Genomic DNA, 25044 nt, shown 5'->3' with positions numbered 1-25044 from the left:
CAATGAGAGCACAAGTTACCCGGTCTTAACCCAAGGTCCATTTGTTTTAATGGTTTACCCCACAGACCTGGTACTTCTGGGACACAAGCCTCGCATGGTCCAGGGACGTTCCTCCCAGCTGGCCTATGGAGCCCTTTCAGATTCTTCGCAAAGCTTCCAAGTCCCAGCTGTCTCTGGTCTGTGACCGAAAGGAACCGTGAGGACTCCTCCCACCTCCCCACTGGATCTGGGGCAGCTGTGGAGCTTTGGCTTCTCATTCCACCTGGGCAGACAGGCAGTGCACAAAGCCGGCTACCAGGCAGGAGTCTGTTTTGGGTACTTCTTCTTGCCCCATTGAAGATGGTGCACAATGGAGGAACTGACTGGACCAGAACTTGGAGGAGCCCCTTCTCCAGATGCCAGCCAAATCCTTTTTATTATTTCAAGAGATACTCATGAGGCTAATTCCCAAGTGTGCTTTGTACTTCCAAAACATGATACAGTTTTTGGAAATTAAAAGATCTGCTGCTTCTCATATCATAATGTCTGGAATCTATTCAAGTCTGGGACCTCTTCTCTTCAGGAAAAGAGCTACCTACCAGGCTTATATGCTCAATGGACAACAACAGCAACCTTTCCATGTTCGCATTAGATTTTTAAAAGTTTATTTACCTGCTGGGCAGCCCTTTTCGCCAGGAACCTCTTCATATCCTGGGCAGCACTCATAGGCAATCACTCTGCAATGAGAAAGAACCACAGACTATTAAGAGAAATGGCTAACCGGAAAGTCTGTCACCATGGGCAGAGCCAGCACTAGGGTCTGGCTCACTAGGGTTGAAGCCCTGAAACTTTCATTTGTGTCCCTGAATCCTGGGGAGGCTTTCTGTCCCACTATCTGCTGTGCATGGACACTTGCTGAAGCCAAGTTACAAAGCACCCAGATTATTCATCTCTTTTGCATCTGTTCCTTGAATTAGCCGGAGGGTTTTTTTGGGGGGGGGGGGGGGGGGTCTACTTGTGCTTCCTCCTGCTATCCCTGCCCTGGATCTTCCTGCTTGATTTTTTTCACTGAAATCAAATGTTCCCTTCTCTCCTGTCCATACAGCCCCTTTTACAAATACCCCTTAGGAGACAGATCCTTTCAAGATACACAGAGAGAGACTTTAGAGCACATATCAATCAGCAGGTGTGAATCTGTGCATCTTCCTCTTCCTAACTTGCGCCTGTCAGACTAATTCCTGAACCTTTTTGGTACCAAACACCATCTCAGTTAGTGGCCTTGTGTTGTCCTGGATACCTGTCTAATCGCTTTCTGCCCAGGTGGCAACCTGGATGGGCAACACTTGGTCTATGCCACTGAAGAGCATGCCTCCTCCCTTGCCAACCTGCCTGGCCATTCAGACATGTTGCTCCATACGGACTAGTCCACCCAGAGAAGAGCCTTCAGTGCAGCAGCTGCATTTCTCCGAAAGCCCCTTCCTCTGGAGCTCAGGCAGGCACCAACACTACCTTGATATTGGTGCCTACTGCTAAGTCGTCTTCCTGCATTGACCAAGCATGGCTTTTATTGGTATTTTTTTAAAGCTTCTCATAGGGTGATTAATTAATACCATCCCATGTTGTCCACTGCTCCAGAACCTATTTAGATGCTGTAAATCAATAAAATAATCTCTAAATTAGAATTGGATAGGGCGACCTGCCAAACAGGGGGAATCTTTAAATGAAAGAGGTTCCTCTGGCAGCCCTTCAAATAGAGGACTGTCCTTTGAAAAAGGGGACACCAGGCCACTGGGGGCCTGCCTATGCTGGTAGTTTAGAATGAGGGAGAGTCAGCACAACGCAGCTTTATCATGAACTGAATCTCATGGTATACATATCTAGTTTCTGTTCAAGTTACAACTGGTAAAACACAGGCTCTCCCGCCTTGGGTGCATGGAAGCCCTTTAAATGCAGTGAGCCTTACTTCAGAGTAAACAGTGTTTGCAAATTGCCTCGATGCCACAGGCTCTGAGCCAAACCTTGCAGCCGCCTGTTTACCGTGGCACAGAGAGGCTCTTCCACACGAAAGGGAGTGAAGTTGCAAATGCGGTGTTTTGTTAGCAGATTAAGCGACACTGGGAACACTGGGCTTCTATACCACATGTAATCACTGTTTGGATAACACTGCCATTCTGTTATGTTTATTATCTTAACAAAGCAGCCTAATGTTTCCTCTCTCATCAGGCCCCAGTGTTGGAATAACACTTATCTCCTTGAGACACACTTTTTTGTTTCCTTGGATTAAATTGTAATAGAGCAGCATTCGGAATTCATCCATTGATGCTGATGGCTTTATTTATCCTCTGTAGCTATTTAAATAAGCTTTGGGACATTAAACTGCTCATAACATAGTAAAGTGGCAAATGTAACCTCTGTGATATAAAGAAAGCAGCTAAACCAATTATAAACCCTAAGGCTTTATAGGAAAAAAAAAGAAAAGTTGGTCAACTAATGAACTGTCTGATACATTTAACAGCTGGTGGCTTGTTCTTTCTCTGGCTTTGAATGCTGTTAAGTCATTCTAGCAAACCACAATTTAATTAAGCTTCAATATATATACCAGCTTTAAAAATAAACCTCACAATGCTTCCACTTACTCTATTAAAAAAAACCAGGCAAAAGCTGTGCTTTCTTACAAATAAGAAAAGCAGACTTGCAATTTCCCCAAGGTTGTTTTACTTCTAGCCTTACAGCTTTTTGAACTGAGCACACAATCTCATCTCTGGGACAAATCTGCAAAGAATAATAGTATGTTGACTGGTAAAGTGCGCTTCAGAATTGGCTTGCTAGCAAGTATAATCAAGAGGTGGGCAGAGGCTATAGAAATCAAAGGGCAAGCATGAGTTTCTGCAACTTGTGAACATGTATGGGAACATCTGCAGGAGACGACCAAAACTATTTGAATGTCATGATTTGGATCCATAAATCAATATTGGGAACACTATGAGATTAAAAAACCTGACAGTAATTAAGAGTCAGCATGTGAAACAAATACCTGCATTTCAGTTGCAGAAGCAAATAAATTATGTGTCATAGTTTCCAAGCAAAATTACGCAGAAATATCCAGACTGATTGTCTAGACATTATATTTTCCATATGGGAAATGGTTTGCCTAAAGAAAATTGCTTTCTTTGACTCCTGCAGGTCTCAACACCCCACTGGTACCTTATTTTCTCATCAGGTAACACACACACACGTACATATTCCCTAACCATACTTTGGGGTCACGGATGAAACTAACTGCATATTCTCTCCTCGTCTAGGCAGCACTTTGGTTCAAAACTGGAGTGAAACACAGAGATGATTAAAGACAAGTCCACCAACGTTTAGCATAAAGAATTCTCAGAGTCTGACATCATTCCTCAAAGCCTTATTTATAGACAGACGGAAGGTTAATGAGCTGTGACTAATAGACCAGGAACCTAATGTACACAAAACTTAGGATGGTAGTCTAAACTCTCCAATGGACGTGTCTGCTTGGGTAAGGAAAGCTGTGTTGGTGTACTAGGCTGACAATTAACTCCCGAGGGACCTAATGGAAGATAAAATCTATAATGGAATGCCTTTTTCTGGAGTGGACATTACAACTGTTCTACACATTTGGGAGAGGGAAACCTGTATTTGCTTCAAAATGTCCACTCAGTTGGCAGCAGCAGCCTATTACTCTTTATGGAAGCACCATAAACCGTCCACCATTTATGGATCCCTAGTCTAAGTAGGTATCTTTCCCAATGCAAACGGTGGTAGTGGCATGGAAAATGCTGACATACACAAGCCTCCTGGATGTAGAACCATATCTTGAAGCCTCACCTGTGCTCTTGGACTGGCTGTCCCGCTCACTGCACATATAATTCCCACGATCCCACTAGCTGCTTTGCTGCTCATAATATAGGAAGTATCATATCTACTGGAACTGGCCCCAAACCATTTTATCGGGGCCCTTGGACTACTGCCACATTTTTGTTCCTGAGAAAAAGGGGCATAATGCAAAGCAACCACAGTAAGTTCAGGAGATGTATCTTTCAAGCTTTGGCAGATGTGCAGAAAATGCAGCCCAGCCAAGCAAAATACAGAGGGAGACTGTACCTTCATAACTTAGGCAGGCCCTGGGACCAGCTGTCCATCTTAAACATTCCTGGTTCAAGCGTGGTGAGTGCAGGCTTTGAGAAGGCTTTCTTACTGACTTCCCTGCCCTGTAAGCTCAGCCTAACTCTCCCCAAGTCTTTTCAAGGTTGGATTTCATTACTGTAAATGCACTTAAAATTAACTCAGAGCAGAGAGAACATCAATAAGACTTACGCTGTTTTCCATTTTAAAATGAAAGTCTGATTGACTAACAAGAAAGATGTCACTTAACATCATCCACATAAGAAGCGGAAAACTGGTTAAAAGAGGTAAGAGAATTGTTTCCAGACCCCAAGGACTAGAGACTTATCAACTCTGGTGCCCTGCTGCACTTCCTTGTTTTAACACCTTCCTCCTTTCTCAGCCTGATATGCAGCCTAGTCAGCACTCATCTTCCTGTTTCTGAATTCCCCCTTTCCCAGGAATGAGCGATACCTACAAACAACCCTAAACAAGCCTGCATGAGACAAATCCTGTTTTGCAGCAGATGAAATGCATAATAAATGGTCAAGGGAGAGTGCTCAGCACAAGCAGCCTCGAGAGCCCTCACCTTCCGTGACTCCTCAGCCTTTCCAAAGCCCAACAGCAACTTGTCTGTCATTTTGTCCAGAAAAGACAGGCAGTGGCACAGCCAGAGAAGGCAGGCGCCATCGGCACGCCAAAGCTATAGGCTGGTTATTACAGAAGGGACGGACACAGGGCTGCGCACGGATCCTGCATGCTGTGGCAGTGCAGTCAGGGGCAGCGCAAGTAGCAGATATGTGCTGCATTAATCAAAATACAGACTGACGGGATGTTGAAGGACCGGGCTTTAAATAACACATTTAAAGCCAATTAGTGTAAAAAGTTTACAAGAGAATGGGAAAAAAGGAGAGAAAGAGAGAGAGATTTTCCTGCCTTTCTTTTAACCAAATAACATTGCTACAAATTTAAATGTTGGGCCAAGGGAGAGGAAAACCAACCAGGAGTTGAGATATTCACATTAAAAATATATTTCTGTAGCCCCAAGTAATTAGATCCTTTTGGAGCTATTCCAAATAAACAAATAGGCCCTTCTGTTCTTAAATGGTTAATATTTCTCTGCATACAGTTTCACATGACATTTATATATGCATTGTTTTTAGTATGCAGCAAAATACACATGGATGTGCTTATTGCCTGTGTGTGCACACATCTGCATGTTCCCTCCATGTTCTAGCTATTAAAAACATGTTTTCAGTGGCCCAGCAATGCAGAAGGTCCTAAGGCTATTTAGTTCTTTTCTGTGTTCATGAGAATGCACAGTTCCTGGAAAAGTAAGCTATGACTTTGAATCACAGAACCATCAATTTTCAGAAATGAACGCTCTGAGGTCAGTTTCAAGAGGGTCATTTCAAAGTGTTTACAATTAACAAAGCTGAACAAACCACTGGTGAACTCTGTGTGACAGTGCCACATGGTCATTAGAGTATCTGGTGAGCTGCTTCAGATACTGACTGCTCAGCAATGCAGGAACTCAGCCCAAGGGCCCTTGACCTAGACATTCTCAACCCCTTTGACCACATTTTCCTGACTTCTTAATGTGGACACTATTAAGTGAAGTCTTTCTCATTAATTAATTAGGCCTTGTTTTTAAAATGCAAGACAGCCTCATTAGTCACACTGATGTCCTGCCCATTCTAAGTTCATTTTCGGGTAGTTAAAGATGAACTTAAACTTCCAGGGATGCTTCCAGATGAGGCTTCCATTGTGCAACTTCTCTGTGTCCTTCCAAGAATTTTACAGGAGCGTCGAGATGTCAATTCTTCTAGAATTTGTAGCCTTCCTGTTTTCCCACGCTTCTCTTGGCTTTTGTTTTTATGTGAAAAGATACATTAAGCATAAAAAGCTAGAATAGCCATGTAATGTTTCTGGAGTATCACTGCTAGGAGCCCTCTCTCTAGAAGGTAATGCAGGGAAAGAAAATGGCAAAAGCAGTAAGACAAAGACACAACAGATCCCAGCATCGTGTAGCTCAAGCATAGACTCCTGGGCATGTTAAGACAGGAAAAATTGTCCCGCAGCACCCAGTGTGTCTCTGAGCGCTATCCTGGCTGGGGAATACCGGAAGTTGCAGGCCTTTTCTTTCCTGTCTGAACTTGCCTGGATTGCACCCTAAAGGTGTTCCTGCCACTCAGTGTGCCTTAGAAAGGGGGTGGGACTGTGCCAGAGCCAGGATGCCCCCGAGGACTGGTGGTTGAGGGAAGTGGGTGTGGGCGATGGGAAGGAATGCAACCTTCTGACAAACTCTGGAGGCCGGATTGGGACCCCATAAGGACAAAAATTTGCCCCTCAGTTTGAGGGTGCTCCACACCTGGTCTAGAAGCATCACAATCAAGATGCACAGTGACCTTATAATCAAAACCACATATTCTAATCTTACACATTTTATCAGTACTTGTTTCCTCCATGTTATCACATATTCAAGTAAAGCTTGGCCGAATTCTGAACTTCCACAGGGAGAGCAGTGCCCTTTTCTGTGACTTCTGCAGCTTAAAGACCGGTTTACTTGTGGTTCTGGTGGCCACACAAGCCCCTTGAGCTGGGATTCCAACCACTCTGGCAGTTCAAGTCCCACCAAAAAAGGCAACCACACGTATGTTTCCAAAATGGCAGTCCTACACAAGTAAACCAAGCCTGATTGTTGAGCACGATTGTGCCCCTGTGCTCTTCGGGGGAGTCTGACAATACACAAGCTCCTAAAATGATTAAGGACATAACCCTACACATGTTAGACATTTAAAGCCTTAACACTTCCAGCATCTTCCAGCCAACCATGTTATGTCTATACCATCCGACAGCCAAAGTTCTCTGGGCAGTCCACAACAATTAGCACTGTAAAATTCAGCACGACAAAGCACAAAATAAAAATGTTCAGACGTTTAAAATGACTGTAGAATAACACACACACACACACACACACACACACACACCCGTGCCGCCAAAGAAGTGCATATAAAACAGATGAACTGGCACATGCTTAAGCGCTCAGCTTCATGGCTATGCAGAAAACCAGCGCTGTTTGTTTGTGCAAAGCAGCCCCAGGGCAACGGCAGGAGCGCGCAAGCTTTTCAGCACTGAGGGCAGCATCCAGTGCCGGCTCAGGTCTGCCAATAAATGAACCCAATCAGGCAAAACGAACTCAGTATTTCAAATTCACTTAATAAAGTGCATCTGCCTGTCGTGTAGCATTGTTTGCTCACTTTCCCCCGCCTCTGAAATGTATGATCCTGAAATGTGTGTACAGGTCTTTGCGAGCAGCTACCAGATCATCTTCTGGAAGACAATCGTCTCCTAGAGGCACCTCATGGCTCCTGGATCCGAAGAGGATCCTCCCGGAAGTGAGCAAAGAGGAGGGGGTGACTGGTGGTGTGCAGACTATGATCAGACCAGAAGAAGGGGGTCAGCAACACGGGGCACAGTGCCCCAGAGCATGCAGCAGCCCTGCAGTGCCCCAGCATTGTGGGCAGAGATGCAGCCATTTCAGCAGTGCGGGGATTATCACAGCAGCGTGATAATCTTGGGACTCACAGCAGGAGTTGGGAGCCACTGACAAGTTGTGGGTTGTGCACCTCTGTTAACCAAGCCACTAATTTGTGAATGCTCATTAATACTGATCTAAAGGTATTCTTGCTTGCAGTTCTGTGGGACAGAATTCTAACATGCTTAAACAATTCCCAGTGAAATGTGGAATGGGTGAATCATAACCGAAAGGAAGTATAAAGCTATAAGGGAGAATGATTTCTTCCTTTCTCTTGCATCATCTAAATCTGGAAAATTACAGAATTAACCAAACAGAGCTCTTCTTTCACTGTACAGTTAATAAAACACCATGATGTCACATTAGCTGCCATAGCTCTTAGGCCAATTTATCCATAGCTTATCCAAACATATGCTGACAGTTATCCAAACCTACTTCCAGACCTAGCCAGACTTACTTCCAACCAAAGGGCACACCCTCTCTATGTGGAGTGCCCAAACGAACGTGTTGTGCTTTGAGAAGGATACAGGTTGGGATCATCGCTTCATACGGATACTTTACAGTAGTTGTATTACAAGCCTAACATTAACTAACTAGAATGTGGCAGCTCTTCGACGTACTCGCAGGTACTGTGCCTTTATTTGCTTTGTCAAATGAAAATAAGATCATCATGCAGCCACAGAACTGCATGATGATCACCGTCATTTCAAGCTGGCTTGGCAGTCCTGAACACCACACAGGGTGGGGCTATGGGAACTCACAGCAGACAGAGAAAGGAACATGTGCCAGACCCCAAACCAAGGCATTTTATGCCTGTAGCTGGCTTTTTGAAGTGCATAAGTATATGGAGACCAGCAGAGCAAGCCAGATCAAGCAGCTTGCGGGAAACTTGTAATGACAGTAACAAGATAGACACTCTTTGATTGCTCACTCCAAGGGCCAGCACAGGATTCAGGGACCTTTGGGTTTCAAATATGCAGGCCAGAGCTGGAAGAAAGAAGTACTTTGTAAATGGTCAACAGATGGCAGGAGATCCAAGGCTAAAAATACAGAATATGTGACAGTGGAGCGCACTGAAGTGCCGATGGATGGGACAAATTATCTGAGTCTATCTCAACTGAGGTTCAGGCTTACATTTACTACCAATATAGCCTTGATAGTCCTGTTGGATGACCTCTGCAACAGGGGAGATTATGCTGGGGGCTTCAAGCCTCTTGATTCTCCTTTCAGTGGCATCAGCCATGATAGCTTCGTGGAGCAGCTGCCTGAATCGGGATGTGAATGGGGCTGTCTTGCAGTGGGCTGCTCAGGACGGACATTTCCAGGGTTTTTTGCTTCTGAAAGATGTCTAGTCAGCCTTGTGACATTTTTACTTCAGGAAGCACCCATGCTGTTCAACACGGAACCACAGAATGAGGTCATGCAGGGGTTTGGGGTCCCCTCATGTTGATGGTAGACAACTTCTCCTTCTTTTCAGAGCCATGTGATGCTGTGGCTGCACCAGACTGTTGCCTGGCCATGGTAATGGGACTGGAAGAAGGCTAAGAAAACTGCAGCTCAACCCAGACAAGGCAGAGGTGCGAGTGGTAGGCAGTTCCAGAGAAGAACTTCAATCTGCTTTTAAGATAGGTGTGGCCACATGCCTCGATCTCATCAAGACTGTGGAGGATTAGGCTGGCAGGTCACCCAGCGCACCCATTCTAGTTGTAGGAAGGCATGCCCATGCATGGAGAAAGAGCTTCTGCCTCAACGTTCTGCAATGGGACACCCAGAGGGAAAAGCAAGGAAGGTAACTTTGCAGAAGCAAATGTTTCTAATTACATTAGTTGTGCCCGTGCCAGGGATACATAGCCACTAGACTCAGTTGGGACTCTTCAGCAGAAAAGATGCATTAACCACGGAAAGCTAAAATCAGCTTCTTGTTTTAAATTGGAAGGAAGAGATGAAAGAAGTTAAAAAGAAACAGACAGTGATCTTTAGTGTTGAAGCAAGTATAAAATTCAGTTAGGTCTTCGATCAGATGGATGGACGCCAATATTTTGGTAAGAATGCACAGCCAGTGATGCACTGCCTTTGGTTGGTGAGAATGACCTTCTGTCATTTGCTAAAAACTGTGCTCTAATTCAAAGGGCATCACGTACATAGAGCTCTTCCAAAGAAGTGGAAATCCTGCTAATCAGCCATTCAACAGAACACTAGTTCCCCATCCACCTTACGAACAGCTGAGCACAGTAATTTTACCTTTTTCAGAGGGATGTATAGATGCCATTTCAGCTTTTGGATCTGAAAGGGGAACTGCTCTCACCAGACCTATTTACTTAAGCAGTTTCCTGTCCAGCAGGGAACATCTATGTGGAAACTTTGTGGGCAGAGGTGACAGAACCTATCCAGGTAATGCAGATGTGCCAAATGTAAAGCGAAGCTGTGCCTTGCCAGTGCTCAGTTTAGTAGGTGTCTAAACATTTGAGATAGTAAAGGAGTAATGGCACAACTCTGCAGTCATTCCATGGCATCGAGATGGCAATAGGAAAAGCTGGAGGCCCAGACCTGACCTCAGAAACACAGCCCTTGCAGCCAGCATGGAAATAACTATGCTGGCTGCAGCTCCGAGGTTGGAAGATCAACCTCAGGACCAGTGCGGTGGGCCTTCTGGGGCAGGGAGAAGAGGAGGCAGGGTCCGCCAAGTTGCAACATATCCTGGCAGCGCCTCGGGCTGCCCTCCTCACAAGGAGGGGCAAAAGAGACAAACTGGACAAGTCACTTGTAGGAAAGGAGAAGTGTGGCGTGACCTCCATCCCATGCTGCTCCCATCCTCATAGGATACCCATGAGCTTCTAAATTTGTAAATGTTACTCCATAAATGTGTACATGCAAGCACATGTATGCGTCCTTGACTTGAGGACACAAATAATGAAAACTAAAATCTGAAATGTATTTCTAAAAATTCTGACTCAATAAAATACAGGTGCATTTAATACCACACATGTCTGTTACTGGCAAATGTATTTTCATTATTTATTTGTCCATTTATTGAAGTATTTATTACTCACCATTCGGCCCCCTGGCGCCCCATCAAATTAAAATAGATATTACAATATAAACAAATGACATAATCTACAACAAAATAATCTTCAGAAACAGAGAAAAGAAATACTTTTTAAATCTCCCATAAGCCAGAATAAAAGTATTTTTACAGCTTGCCTAACATTAAATAAGAAAGGAATTAACCTAACCCTCTGTGGTTTGGGTACCACCATAGAAAAGACATTCCCAGACATTCCCATGGTGGAGAGACATGTAACTGGGCCTCTGAAACATCATATGACGATAGGCAGATATCAGAGGGAGGTGATTCAAAGCATTTATGGTTTTATACATAAGCACCAACTAAAGATGCATAAAGAATCAAACAGAGAAAAGGATCTTCTCGACTCACACTGGATTTTCTTCCATGTCCACTTGGCCTGATGTAAGTCAAGGCTGGTAGACTTATGCTTTGAAAATGGGCCACAATTTATGTATTAAAAAAACAAGCTGGGACATTTTTTATAACAAATGAACCTCTCCTCCACAATTTGCAGAAAGTTGCACAAATTGCATGCAATTATACAGAATGTGGAGTGGAAGGCCACGTTTTCCAAAAATCTGAAATCAACTGTCAGAAAATTCGAGGTGACCAAGGAGAAGTAGAAGCCTATGAGGTGAGAGGAGATGTTTCCATACTTCTACAGTAAGAACAACATCTTGAATCTAATTTGTTCCCAATTTGTGCTAAAGAAACATGGTTCTTGGCTCCAAGTTTGCACAAATATATCAAGCCATTTCACAGAAGCCAGCCTCCAGCCCTGCCCGCCTTTGGCCTGCTTTTAGCAATCAGGTCAGAAATGTTTTGACAGTCCACCAAGCTCAAATGAAACAAGTTTTCCAGTGTCGCACATCCTTAGCAGCAGCAGCAGCAGCACCTTCACTTGTGCCCAGAAACTGAACAGAAGCCTGTGCCAAGGCTAAGAGGATCGGCAAATCCCACACCAGGAAGCCCTCTGGCAGCCATGTTTTGCACAAGCTGCACTTTCTGAACACTCTGCAAGCAGTTGTTGATACACGCTGGAGGAGCTTCCTCTTCAGGTATGTTTTTGAAAGGATTAGATATTCTGGAACTTTTTTCTGGCTTTCAGCATCTCAATGTAACATGATTCGTGTGCTAATTTTACATGAGTTTGTTGTAAACTGCTCACAACTTTCACAGACAGATAAATGCAGCAAGTCCCTTAAGCAGGGTGTGCTGGTTACTTAGTTCCCTCCAAGAGGGGAGCCTACCCTGCACAGTCACCATGGACCCGGTCCTCTAGATGGCAGCCAATTCCAGGGGCCCTAAAATATAGTCTAGCTCTATCATGACACTTTCCACTAAAGAGCATAAGGCACGGACAAGCCCAAGCAAGACAGACAGTTATTAGTATTATGCTAGGACTATGATTTGGCTGAATAAGCATGAAATTCCCTTTTAGCTCAGTGGCTCATCACAAGTTTCTGGCAAATCTATACTGAAAGGTAATATGTACAGGAGGAGAGACACACCCTCCAGATGTTTGGTATTCTTCTTGTCTCAAAGAATAATTGCACTGAATGCTTGCAAAGAAGCAGGATGCAGAGCTAAGAGTCATTCTTTTCCCTGCTCCCACCATGAACAAAAAAGTGCATTAAAGAATCTCCAGAGTTTACTTTGCAGCTCTCTCGAAAGCGTCCTTTTCCTCATGCACAAATGGCAGATAATATGAACACCTTATTTGCATGGTTTGCTTCTTATTTGTTATTTATTCAAAAGATTTATAGACTAGCTATTAGAATCAGCCCTCCCAGAGCAACATTAACAAAATTTGGATCCTCAAAATACAGTGAAACAATTATAGAAATAATAAAGCATCAACATTATCAAACCCAAATAACACCATTTAGAGAATGGCATCCAGTAAACTCTTAGTTCAAGGATAGGCCAGAACAGACTGGTAGGATTTCAGGTGTGCTGAAAGGCCTTCAGTGATGGGGCCTGGTGGCCATAGCCTGCAACAGGACTCTCCAAGTAGAGGGCCAATACTGAGAAGGCCCTATCCTTTTGTGCCCGCTATCCCAATTGCTTTTATCGATGTATTCATTTTCAAATGCACAGGCTGCTGAATGGCTTCAAAGGGCTATTTCACAGGTAGCTGCCTTAACAAGGCCTTCTACTGAGCAGAGGCTGGTGTGGGGAAGGCAATTCTTGCATGTTTCTCGTTTGTCATTTCATATGAACAGGCCATTAACCCTGATCATATGACCAACTAAGAGATGCTGCATGACACTGCACAGGGAGGCAGAACACAGCAACATTTGCACGCTGACTGACACTTCTGCACACCATGGAGACAGCTGGCAAGTCCTGCCCTTGGTGGGCGCCGTGGCACTGAACGCACAGAGAGCTAGCCTTGCCACCCAGGGCTCTCTTCCCTGCATGTGTCCAAAATTGCTGGCACGGTCCTGTGAACAGACGGGCCAGACGTGAAGAACAGGCATGTGTCCATTCGTCCTGATTAGCAGTCGAGGAGTACACTAAGTCTAAGCCAGAGAGCTCTGCCTGAAAGAATGAAATATTGTTCCCCTAAAACAGAGCAGTAACAACTGATCTTGGGCAAACTGACGTTCTTCATCCAATGTCACACCTGGACGTTCGACACTGGAGATTTCACCGTGAAGTAAACTTTGCCATAGGATATGACATTACACAGGACTCATGCAAAAGCCAGCAAGCCTGGCTGTAGTAGACTCTCCACATTGCCAGCATCCCAGTTGCAGCTGGACAGCCATCGGTTAGGAATGCTTTGACTTGGAGTCCTGCACGGAGCAAGAGGACGGCCTCACTGGCCCCTTCCAACTCGAGTAGGCTAGGATTCCATAAGCCGCCTGAACAAACACCCAGTACTTCTGCCTCCCCAACAGAAATAGTTGGGCAATGCACTTAACTGTCTTGCAGAACTTACGTCTTCCAAAAATACATGAGAACCAAGGTGCACTGCAATGCATGTGGACCTGGACTTGGGAGCCACACTAATAGTCTGCCACGTGGCCACAGAAGAACGTTTTCTCAGTAAGATCAAGCTGACCGTGCCTACATGATTCAGCCTCCAGTATGGCTTGTTAGAGGAAGTAAGAAACCACAAGTTTCAACAACTGAAGATGGGGAACATTAAAAACACAAGTCATTTTGGCTTGTGCACAGACAGGCAAACCTTGAGAAAAGAAAGAGCTGGAGGCACCTGGAAGGCCATCTAATTACGGGGGTGGGGTGGGGGCGGAGGACAGATTTCAAGATGTTTGAACTGCAATTCCCAGAAGCCTCTATGAGCATGGCAAATGGTGAGGGATCCAGGAACCTGGTATCTGGAGATACCGACTGTCTGCCCCTGCTCTAGTCTAACTCCTTTTTGGTAGGAACAAAAACTGCATGGGGCATGGGAGTTAACTTAGAGTAATGTAGGGCACGGTATGTCATCACTGGGACATACAAAAGGTTCCTTCCTCACATTTGGGGATGATATCCCATCTGCACCCACAAACTCAAACATAAGCAGGAGTTCCACTTTTATGAAGTTTTTATAAATTCCAAATTTCACGTTGAAAATCCACATTTCCATCCAAAAATGGGCATTTTCATAGCTTAACCATAGAGGGAGAAGTGTGCATTCAGGGCACACATTTTAGAAAGGTGCTCACATTTCAGATTCTCTCCACCCTTCTCTCTCTCTCTCGCTCTCATTCTCTCCCTGCCTCCGACTTACTGCTGTCACCATCCTTCGTCTCCTTAAAACGTTGAGTTCCCCAGACCAACTTTCCCATATTGGTGCATTTGCAATCTGGAAGTGCTAGAAGCTATTCATCTAGATGCTAGGAGATGCTGCTTCCTTCTTAACTGAGATGTTAGGAGACACTGCTCTCCCCTTTTGGGGGGCTTCTCAGCTCTCTTTTTCCAGTTCTACCAAGTTATTTTCCCTTTTCAACAGTCCCACGTTTTCTCCAACTCTTTCTTGGCTAGACTAAACGCTCTACAACTTGCAGAATGTCTGGACCACTGCGAGAGTATTGGCTGCTCGCAGCGACTCTGCCCTTGTGGCAGCAGCGCGACTGAAACGTTACCACATTTCCTATTCAGTTGCTATGCAAGGAATTCTTCAAGAGTAAGCTCCACATTGCCTTTTCTGAGCAGGTTCCCTTGCTGCTCACATGTTTTCCATCTGCCATTTCTCTTGGCTGGCGGCAACAGGCATGTCCCCATCTGTGGTAAAGTTTATTTTCTGTGTCCTTAAAACTGGACAGGCATATGCTAAAAATATTTCTGGGGTTAAGGATCAGTGAGGCGGTGGATATATATCAATATATTAATCTGCCTTGGGGCATGCAGGCACTCTGATTTTGGAACAGAGCAGGAATCCAGAACTCCTGTTTGACTGGAGAACTTCTCCAGGGGTGCTGTAAGGCCAGAATGGTGTTTTCCACACAGGTTGGCTGGACTGCATGGAACTAAACCTGCACCAGAATTGCACCCCCAGCCATGCAAAACCCATTTGCAGCAACATCAAACTGCTCTAGTGGATGAAAATTATTCCTAATGCTTCACAGGAGAGGGCAGGGGAAGCATCTGCTAGCCCAGGGATCGGCAACCTGCGACTCCGGAGTTGCATGTGGCTCTTGAACCCCTCTGCTGCGGCTCCATCACTCAAAACACGCGCAAGCACAGCTGCAGATCTGCTCGAAGCTCCAATCCCTACATTCCTCTGCTAAACAAGCTTCCTGCAGGCACTCATGTTAGGCACTCATGTTACACGAAATGCTGCTGAAAGGATTCTCTTTGTCCCAATGTAATCTCCCTCATCTGAATGTTAAAAGCTGCGCTTGGGATCTGTCACAATTCACAGCACTTGACTATTTATCTGCTACTCAGTCACTAAACACACCTATACCTGCACCAATTTACTGAGATCCCCCCACCCCGTAGGCCAACCATGGATAAATCGAAGAAAAGTTGTGAAGAAAACCAAACGTTTCATGATACGTGTGTATATTCATCTGCTTTTACTGCTGATGAACTTATGGGGTTTACTGTTTAATGCATGCAGCCCTTTAGCACTGACTTTGACTCTTCAGGAAGCTGTTCTCCTATTCAAAATATATGAAAGGAGTCCTACTAGTTTATAACGTAAGATTAAAAACAACAGTTTTTAGTGACTGAACAAGAGCTGCAGCTAAATCATAATGAAGATATACATAGCATTTCGGTAAAAAACGAAATGTGCAGTGTTATCTTCATTTTAGATGTCAAAAGGGTTTTGCGGCTCCTGGTGTTTTCTTTTGTGTGGGAAACGGGTCCAAATGGCTCTTTGAGTGTTAAAGGTTGCCGACCCCTGTGCTAGCCCAAGAAGAGAAAAGGGGCTAGGGACAGTGCTTCAACTATTTTTTCTTGAGAGAGGCTTCATGCCTTTGACTTGAGGGTAGCTTGCTTGCTTGCTTGATTTATTTATTTTTACAGTGACATGCTGAATTTTCAAAATTTCGGAACATCTCACTCAGCCACTATCACAAACGCAGAGAGCCTGGCTCACTGTAGACACACCTACCCACCCAGTTCTGGTCTCCTGCCCCCACCTCCTGACCAGCATTGCCGTTAACTACTGCACCGGTTTCAGCTTACACAGAAACTTTTATTGACCATTATTACTGACAAACATAGAAGTCACTCAAGTGAAATTAGCTGCCTGGAGTCTCTCATGAACATTTATGAGGTTGTCTCATCTCCCAAATTCCAAGTTTCTGAAGCTTGCGTGACCTTGCAGAGGTTACACCTTTCCTAGAAGACTAGCAGACTTCAGTTCAGGACTGGCAGTCTGCCAGCCTTGTACACAGTCTTAATCAGATGCAGACTGCCCCCTCCGTGATACACGTCCAGGCCACTTTTCAAGACGCTTTATGCAATGTCGTGCATTCTGACATCTGCAGCGGCAGGCTCAGATTCATTTGCAACATCTCTTATGTGGCTAAAGGAGCCAGGAAACAAAGGTAATGCATTTGCATACGTTTAATCTATACAAACACATGCAATCCTAATATACGCACATCCACCCCCAAAAAATTCAAAAACCCCACTTGCAATGCCTGAATTTACTGCATGGAAATGATCTCTTCATGAAGTGGCCCTTTGTTTGCCACCAATAAATTCGAAAGAAGAGACGTGACTTTCGAGTCACAGAGAAAGGCGGCCCGAGAGAAAGCCAGATAGGTCCTGATCTGGATTTGCATGGAATGACTGCAAACCATCAGGAAAAGCTCACCGTCTGGGAAAAACGTGAGTTTAGATGAGAACAAATGCACTGGATCGCATAGCCATCCGGCCAGCTCAGCGCCCTCTCTGACAGCAGCCTATTTTAAATTCCTGGCTTAAGATATTAGAAGCATCACAGGCATTAAGATGGACACCTTGGACATCCCACACAGCAGCTGCCGGCAGCCTGAAAAATGCTTCTCATTTTTGCTTGTCTTTTAAGAGGAAACAGAACATTATTGAGAAAAGATGGCTTATTTGGAAGGTGAATGACTTGAAGGACCCTATTCAGTCACAATTCCTGAACGTGGCCTGCCAAGTTAGCATGCACCAGAGGCCTGGAGCTGCGTACGACCGGCCACTGTCAGCATCTCTGACCTCTCCGTGCTGAGAAGGGTTACTAGCTGGAGAGTTTTATCGCATTTATTTGGACAAAATTGAAAGCTTGCGTGCGACCAGGGAGCCCGCTTTATCAGAGTCCTGGCTTGCCCAGTGGGTTGTACTCAAATTCTTGGGGCCTCTCCATCCACACAGGGCTACCAGAGACTTAGAGGGTAGGGCCAGCACAGGCAGGACATTTTGGCAGAACCATGCGGCCCTTTTTAAATGCATATTTTTGCACCCTATTCAGTCATAACTCCTGAGTAGGGATCAAGCTGATCTGGGAATACAGAATTACCTCCTTAAACCAGAAAAAGCATGAATTGTGTTAACAGCACATTACAGCTGAATTCAAAGCAGCGCTTAACCAAAAATAAAATTTCAATTACTAGGTCCCGGAATCCTGGAAAGACTTTTTTTTTACATTTTGACATGGCTTTGGCTCATCGGCTGAGCTGTAAATAAGTGGAAATGGGCTGTTACTGTTTGCTTTTAGTAGTTTTATTGGCATTTTACTTGGAATAAGCTGCCTTGTTTTTATATATTTTCCTTTAATGTTTGTTACGCTTTTACTTTTATACTTTGTTATTTTGTTGATTGGATTTTACTATATTTTATTGTCCTTATGAACATCAATTGGTAGGAAAGTGGAATGTAAACTAAACAAACAAACAAACATGGGTTCCATGGTGCAGCACCAAACCACAGTTCAGAAGTTGCTTTACAATGAGTATTACCTCCATTAACTGGGGTGATCCCTGCAGTTTCTGGCAGGGGGCCTCCCTAGCCCTCTCTAGCAATGTTGGGAATTGAACCTGGTTGCTTCTGTAAGCAAAGCAGGTGGTCTCCCACTGAGCTATGGCTCTTCCCCAAACTGCTCACCCGAACCAGCAGAGGATGATCACTAGATCCTGCCCTTCTCTTTGTGCCACATGGTTGCCTCCCTCCCTCCTTAATGCTTGCCCTGCAGCCAGGAAGGCAAACCAGAATCTAACTCTGGCTTGTATGGTAAGTATAAACCATACTTTACTGGTCTGAACCAAGCAGCAAAAAAGCAAACAATAGTTTGCTGCAAACCCAGCTCAGGAGAAAGGAATCACAGAATGACTTTTAAATTGTTCACACTAGGAGTTTGATGATAATCCTTTCCTTTTTAATTGCTACTACAGAAATGTTTAAGTGCTACGAAGACAGAAATGTTGTGAGTCACCGTGGAACGTTACAAAACATGACTGCTGCACAGTGTTTAGCCTGATGAGTGTCAAGACATGCAGGTAAGTCACCAGATATGTATATCATAATAGCATCATGTTTTCCTTAAAGCGTGTCAAGTACTCACGTCGATTTTCCACAGATTTTCCTCTGGTACCACAGTTTGCAGTTTGGTATGTATTGCCTGTTTGTTCCAATGAGTTTCAGCACAGCACACACGTTGGGACTACAGAGAAAGTGAATGGAGAAAAAAGGAGTTACTTTTAAGTTTCTCATTCATATCCTGGTGTTCAAAGATGTATCGTCAATAACACATCTGAAAAGAAGCAGGGAGTGTATAGAGAACGGTTCTTTTTGTTATTGGTCTTGTCATTTAACTTTCCAGATCAGAAGATAAACTGACTGTTATAAACTGAGCTGACATGTGAAAGAGCTTTTTCTTTACCGAGCCAGGTGTGAATTTTTTCCCTTCTCTTCATTCCCTTGAATAAATATAAACACTCAGTCTTTCCTTGCCCTGACAATAATAGCAATAATTCAAAATGTTGTAATTGCAACTGTGCTTCTACTGGAATGAGTCACAGTGAGTTATAATTTGGAAATGAAAAGGCTTTCTAATTAAATCACCACAGAGAACAGAACAAATCATTTATACAGAATACAACTCTAATCATTTTGTGAATCATTAGACACTTAGAGTTTTTGAATAATGCTGAGTATATACTCTGGTAGTCTGATTTTAAGGGTCAAACTATACATTTAATTATGTTCCATGTAGTTTAGCCTATTTTCTGTCCCTCTTAAGAATAAGAATGGGTGGCCCCAGTCAGATCAGGACCAGGATGCACCAGGACTAAAGGATCTGAGCTTCCTATACACATCCTCTTTTGTTTCCCCAAATTCTTGCTAAAAAGTAGATGTGGGGGAGCCTATATTGACCCAAATGGAGGGCTATTTAATCTTCCCCACTAAATGCACACTGCTCCAGATTCAAACTGGCACCCCACACATATTACTTTTAAGTGGAGATAAGACTGAGAGCAGGAGGAGGAGAATGATGTAAGCCACTTCAAGTTCTTTAACGGGAAAAAGTGCGGGATATAACTCCAATAAATAAATAAGTAACCGAGCCATGGGAGTATAGTGCCAAACTCGTCACCCGTGCTTTCCCAGCCATATTGCAATGATGCTGTGAGTACACAGATCCCAGGCATGCCCCTCCCAGCAAGCCACTTTAAAGGTTTCCTGTATGAGATCATGCACGTGCATGTAAAGTGCCATATGGAGTCAAGTGCAGTGGCCCATGTAGCTCAGCATTCTGTCTGCAGCCCTCTAGCTGTGACATGCTATACAAATATATACATCTACATACTGGAAGGAGACACAGAAGGACCAAAGCACATTTTGCAATGGGAGAAAGCATTGCCTCATACCTTAGATCTGGCACAGAAATGGCCATGTAATATTGCATGCATCCTATATATACTTCCAAAGTAAAGCCTATGTTAATTTTGATGGAGTCATAGGAGAAAAGCTTATGGAGGGAAGTTGCATGTCAGACACTCAGAAAGGTGCCTTCCTCTCTGCCACCAACAGATTAAAAATTAGTCCAAGGGGAGCAGTTTTTACACACACATGCATGCACATGCATACACATGTGCACAGTATAATACAAAAAACAAAACTGGGAGAGCCCTGTTTATAAGCAAAATAAAATAAAAAGTGAGAGGAAGATTCCAGATGCTGGAAAAGAAATGTATTCCAGGCCCATCATGTTTAGAAAAGAAGAGTTTCCTTGGGGGCATGTTTCCAGCAGCAATTTTCAAGACAAAGGACAATTTGCTTTTAGAAATGCACCCTGAAGAAAAGGCTCTTCCCTAAACACCTTGTGCCTGGAATAGCTTTATTTCTTAGCATCCAGGGATGCCCCCTTCCTCTTGCCCACACACAGGCCGGCTGGGTTTGCCTGATCACAGGGATGCTGACCATGCGCTGTACAATCTGCTTCATGAAGTCCATGGTGTGCCTGAACCTAGCGAAAAGCACTGCAGGGGTGGCTTCCAAAGCAGCCCAGAATGCATGGCTTGCTTGAGATGGTTCAGAAGCCCCCCCCCCCCCCCACCGCCGCACCCGCCGCATCATACATCTTGCCAGGTTCAGTCAAGGCAACCCGCGTGCCACATGGGAACTGCTTTCCCCCCAGCATGCAGTGTAATGGGGGATGAAGGCTTCTTTTCCCCGGTTATCACTTGAACCTGGCTGCTGAAATGCACTGAATTGTATAAAAAGTGCCTTTCCAAAGGAGTCCAGCAAGAGGGGGAGTGGTTGAACTAATTATTTGGGGAGTGCTTGCTCCCTCACCCTTCTCTGGCACCACCTATGACACTCACTCCCACAATGCTGTGTGGCCTGCTTGCCTAGAATCCCTGGTTGACCAAACTCAATGCCTTTGTTCTGTGAATCATGCATCGGCATATATACTTGAATGGAAGACCACACAGCCCTGATTTGCATCAAGGCCACAGTGGATCAGGAGGGGTGACTTAAGCTTCCCCTCCCATTCTTGTCCCCAAATTCCAGATATTCCCCACATGTTGGGGAGATTAAATGCAATAGACATCTCTGCATTTGGATCACTGCAGATGGGTGGGGGGCTGTCTAAACTGTAATTGAGAGGGAGAAATGAAACTTTAGCATGGGAGGGGAAAAGCTCTAATTCCTCCTTCCCAAAGTGACAGAGTTCCAATCCAAATCAGGACCTCACACACTTAAGAGGCAATTAATCCAATCATGGATAACTTTACACACACCAGCAAAATAACCAACTAGAGGAATGCAGCTTGTCAGCTTCTACAGGAGAGCCAGTGTGGCGTAATGGTTAAAAGGGCAGGACTGGGGCTCAGGAGATCTGGCTTCTAGATCCCCTTCAGCCATGGAGCTCACTGGTTTACTTTGGGGCAGTCAAAGGCTCTCAGCCCGCATTACTTCACAGGGTGGTTGTTGCGAGGGTACGACTGAGAGAAGGGGGAGGAGAATCATCTAAGCTGCCTTGAATTCTTTGAAAGGAACAAGGGTGGGATATAATGTAATAATAAAGAAATACAGCATGACAGATAACACCCCCCCCCCACCCATGCAAATACTGAAGAGTAGACCAACAGGCCAGTCTTCCACTCCAATGAGCAATTTATTGCCTTCACACCTGAAAGCCTCCCAGGAGCCCTTCATCTCACTTTGATTTGCCTCCATCACCGTCTGCTTCATGGGATTCCCTGGCCACCGGAGACTAAAACACACTGGCCCAGAAGATGTGCTGGAGCTGCAGCGCACAAAGACCCTGTCCCGGTCCATGACACATGCAGATGTTTGGGAGAAAAATGTCAGAGCACACTCAAGCGCCCCTTCATCCTCAGCAGCCTCCCATTAGGCCAGCTTGGGCAGCTGATTAGCAGTGGCAGCAAAGTGGTAATGAATTTATCACTGCTGCCTTTTTGCTGCCTGGGATCTGGAGAGGTGCTTGCAGAATTTTCTGCCTAGGGTGCCAAAAGAACTTGGCTGGCCTTGGGTATTGTGTACCTTGATTTGGGTGGAGGGGAAACAATTTGCTGTTCTCCCTCAGGCAGCAACATGTCTTGGGGCCAGCTCTAATCCCATCAAAGCCAGTAAGGTTGGCACATGTCTATGGCTGGATAGGATTTCTACCCTTGTTTTGTTTGAGTTCATTTTCTCCATTTGCATGGCATGAAGCGAAGAGGAGCTCGTGCAAATAGCTTAAGACAACCCAAGGCTATAAAAGAAATCTCTCATACCAATGCACTGAGAAAGGTCCTGCAGTACTTTGGAAGAAAACAGCAGGGCATTCGTAAGACCGTTAGAGACGCCATGCTGGATCAGACCATCCAGTCCAGCACTCTGTTCGCACAGTGGCAAACCAGATGGATCCCTCTAGCAGGATGGGTGCAAGACCTCCTCCTGCTCAGCCTCCTCAGCAAATAGTTTCCTCTTGTCATGTTGTTCTGAGTTTAAAATCTGCTTAAAAGAGACCATACATTTGAGAAGAGCCTTGAAGCCCACACTCCCACAATAGATCTATATGCCATGCTTTCCAACAGACTTTCTTCTAGAGGAATGGAGATGGGGTACATTTTTATATGCTTCTTCTTCCCTAGTCATCTGTCCAACTGTCCATTACATGCTACACTGGCCAACTCAATAATACAATGTCTCTTTTTTCCCTTTTTTCTTTTGTTAGGATTTGAGGATCAGCTAATACACTGTGGCTGCTAATTAGGAATTCTCCTTGACATGGGTAATTGAGATGGACAAGATTTGAAGACTCACTTATTACATTCAAAACCAAATGGATCAATAGACTATCAAAACAGATGTTAGCTCTGTCCTTAAAACCAGACACTTTTGCGGCCCATACCATATTAGCAAAGTAGCCAACGGGTTTTCTGCACAGTACCACTCAGTGCCCTGTTTCAGTCCACGTGATAGGCAGTAACGTCTTCTACTCTTTTGTGATTATGGTTTGAACTTCACGACTGCTTATAATATGGCTAACTCAGAGGATCTTAAATGGGCTGGGGGGGGGGTGCCACAGGAATCTCCAAAAGGATCCATGGGATGAGTCACCAAGAAGTGTCCAGCAAAGGAGAGGGTACCTGAGCAAATGATACCTTGAATATCCTTGTGCTTTCCACGCAATGACTTCTGTATCAATCTATCTGAATGGTGAAATCTTAGAAGAGGAAATTCAGAAAAGACCGTGGTTTGTTCTTATGTTTGTATGCGTGTGGCTCGAAGAGGTGATTGGAATCCAAGAGACTTGTGGAACCTTAAAAGTTTCTAAGCTTTCATGAATCAGAGTCCACAGATTCACACATGCAGCATGGCAGGTTGTTTTATGTAACTTTGTGCAAAAGTTTCAGCACTTCATCAGTGCAACACATGCCTGGTCCTATGTATGAGTTTAGAAAAGTAACCTGAACTGAGAAACTTAAGAAAATCTAAGATAATTGATCCTTTGTTCCTTTCAATGTAAGACAAATATAGTCTATAAGTTTTTCAGTCAGTAATCTGAACTCAATACAGAATGCAAAAGCCTTCCAGAATTTATATTCATTTCTTTAAAAAGCAGACATTGCAGCACAGCAGTATTTAGGCACAAACACTCTTAGCCCATGTTAAACATTACAGCAAGTGTTGCTTTTACCATTCGCATCTTCCATCTATTTATTTCCTTTCTGTTGTGGTTTCTCTGCACTCTCCTTTAGAGGAAGAATTCTATGTGACTCAAAAGTTTCTGTACCACTCCATACAGCTGATTCAACAGAAGGCATCCTGTAATTGGTTTAGGACCTCATTCTTTAAGCCTCGGCCATTGAGTGTGTGCGTGCTTGACAGAGAAAAGGGGTCTTACTGCTTTGGAGAACACGCTACCAGTCATTCGGTCTCCATGTATGACAATCCCAAGTTTATCAGGGCAGGCAGATGGAAATGAGTTTTCCGTTCGTTCCCTTTCTACACCTAAACTGCGGACGGCCGGGCCCTTTGGAATGGCACAAGACCATCCTTTCCGGGCATCCACCTTCTGCAAGAATCGGCCTGGCAGAGACCAGGGTGCGTGAAACAGGAGCCCACTCATGGTGAAGGTGGCCCCGCACGCCCCCACAGCCTGGTCGCTGCTCCGCGTCTTCCACGCAGGGCTCCCAGCCGCTCTTTCTCCCTCCGCTACCCCAACGGAGCGATCCTCAGGCAGCGCCCCAGCCGCCCGAGCGCAGCAGGCACCGGGCGCAGGAGAAGGCGGGATCCCGCCTCGCCAGAGGCTTCGCCCCGTCCTCTCCCTCCCTCCGCCCCGCGGCACTCGGGCTCCTTCTTACCCTTGATGCCTGCCGCGGATGCGGCTGTGATGCAGGATCTGCTGGTAAGGGGTCCTGCTGGCAGCCCAGGAGAGGGTCACTCCCAGCGCCAGGGCCAAAGCGAGCAGCAGTCCGCAGCGCATCTTGAGAGTACCGGCTGCGGGCGGGCGGGCGGACGCACGGACAGGCTGCTTGCCGGGCAGCGCCGAGGCAGGAGCGCTGGCGGCGACGGGGCAGCCCTGGGGGAAGTGAGCCGCCCAGCCGCCCGAGCGGCCCGTTTAAATAGCGGCGTGAGTGAGCGCGGAGGCTGGAAGGGGCGGAGACAGGCTTGGCGGTGCTCGGGGAGGGGCGGCGGCCCAGCGACGGGCGGGCTGCCCCCGAACGGGCCAGGGCGAGAAGGAGCGTGGCGGGGAGCCGGGGCGGGGGGAGGCAGCGGCGGGGGGCGCCGTCTCGCCTCCTCCTCCTCCTCCTCCGCCCGCGCCTGAGGGAATGTGCTGCCGAGCGCGCGCAGCTCGTGCAGGCTCTGCAGGGAAGCCTCTTCTCCGGGGGAAAGCCGCCGGCTGGCCTTGCGCAGGTTCTCCAGCGCCCCCCCCCCCCGC

At 45.5% G+C, this 25044-nt stretch overlaps 1 protein-coding gene across 2 annotated transcripts in view; it reads right to left on the bottom strand.

Annotated features, from left to right (window-relative positions):
• TGFBI (transforming growth factor beta induced) overlaps positions 1-24694 on the bottom strand; it is a 49742-nt gene extending 25048 nt beyond the window's left edge. For both annotated transcript variants that reach the window (XM_044454320.1, XM_044454321.1), the window contains exons 1-3: positions 24467-24694; positions 18709-18807; positions 652-716 (exon numbers count right to left, since the gene is read on the bottom strand). In XM_044454320.1, coding sequence (XP_044310255.1) covers positions 652-716; positions 18709-18807; positions 24467-24588 — 286 coding nt within the window. In that variant the 5' untranslated portion in view covers positions 24589-24694. The remainder of the gene's footprint in view (positions 1-651; positions 717-18708; positions 18808-24466) is intronic.
• Positions 24695-25044: the final 350 nt, after the last annotated feature.

This window comes from Varanus komodoensis, unplaced genomic scaffold (assembly GCF_004798865.1).
Source record: "Varanus komodoensis strain SLA01 unplaced genomic scaffold, ASM479886v1 scaffold7_3, whole genome shotgun sequence".
NCBI classification, from domain to species: domain Eukaryota; kingdom Metazoa; phylum Chordata; class Lepidosauria; order Squamata; family Varanidae; genus Varanus; species Varanus komodoensis.
Note: the sequence above shows the minus strand (reverse complement) of the source record. Positions and strands in the feature narration are given on the sequence as shown.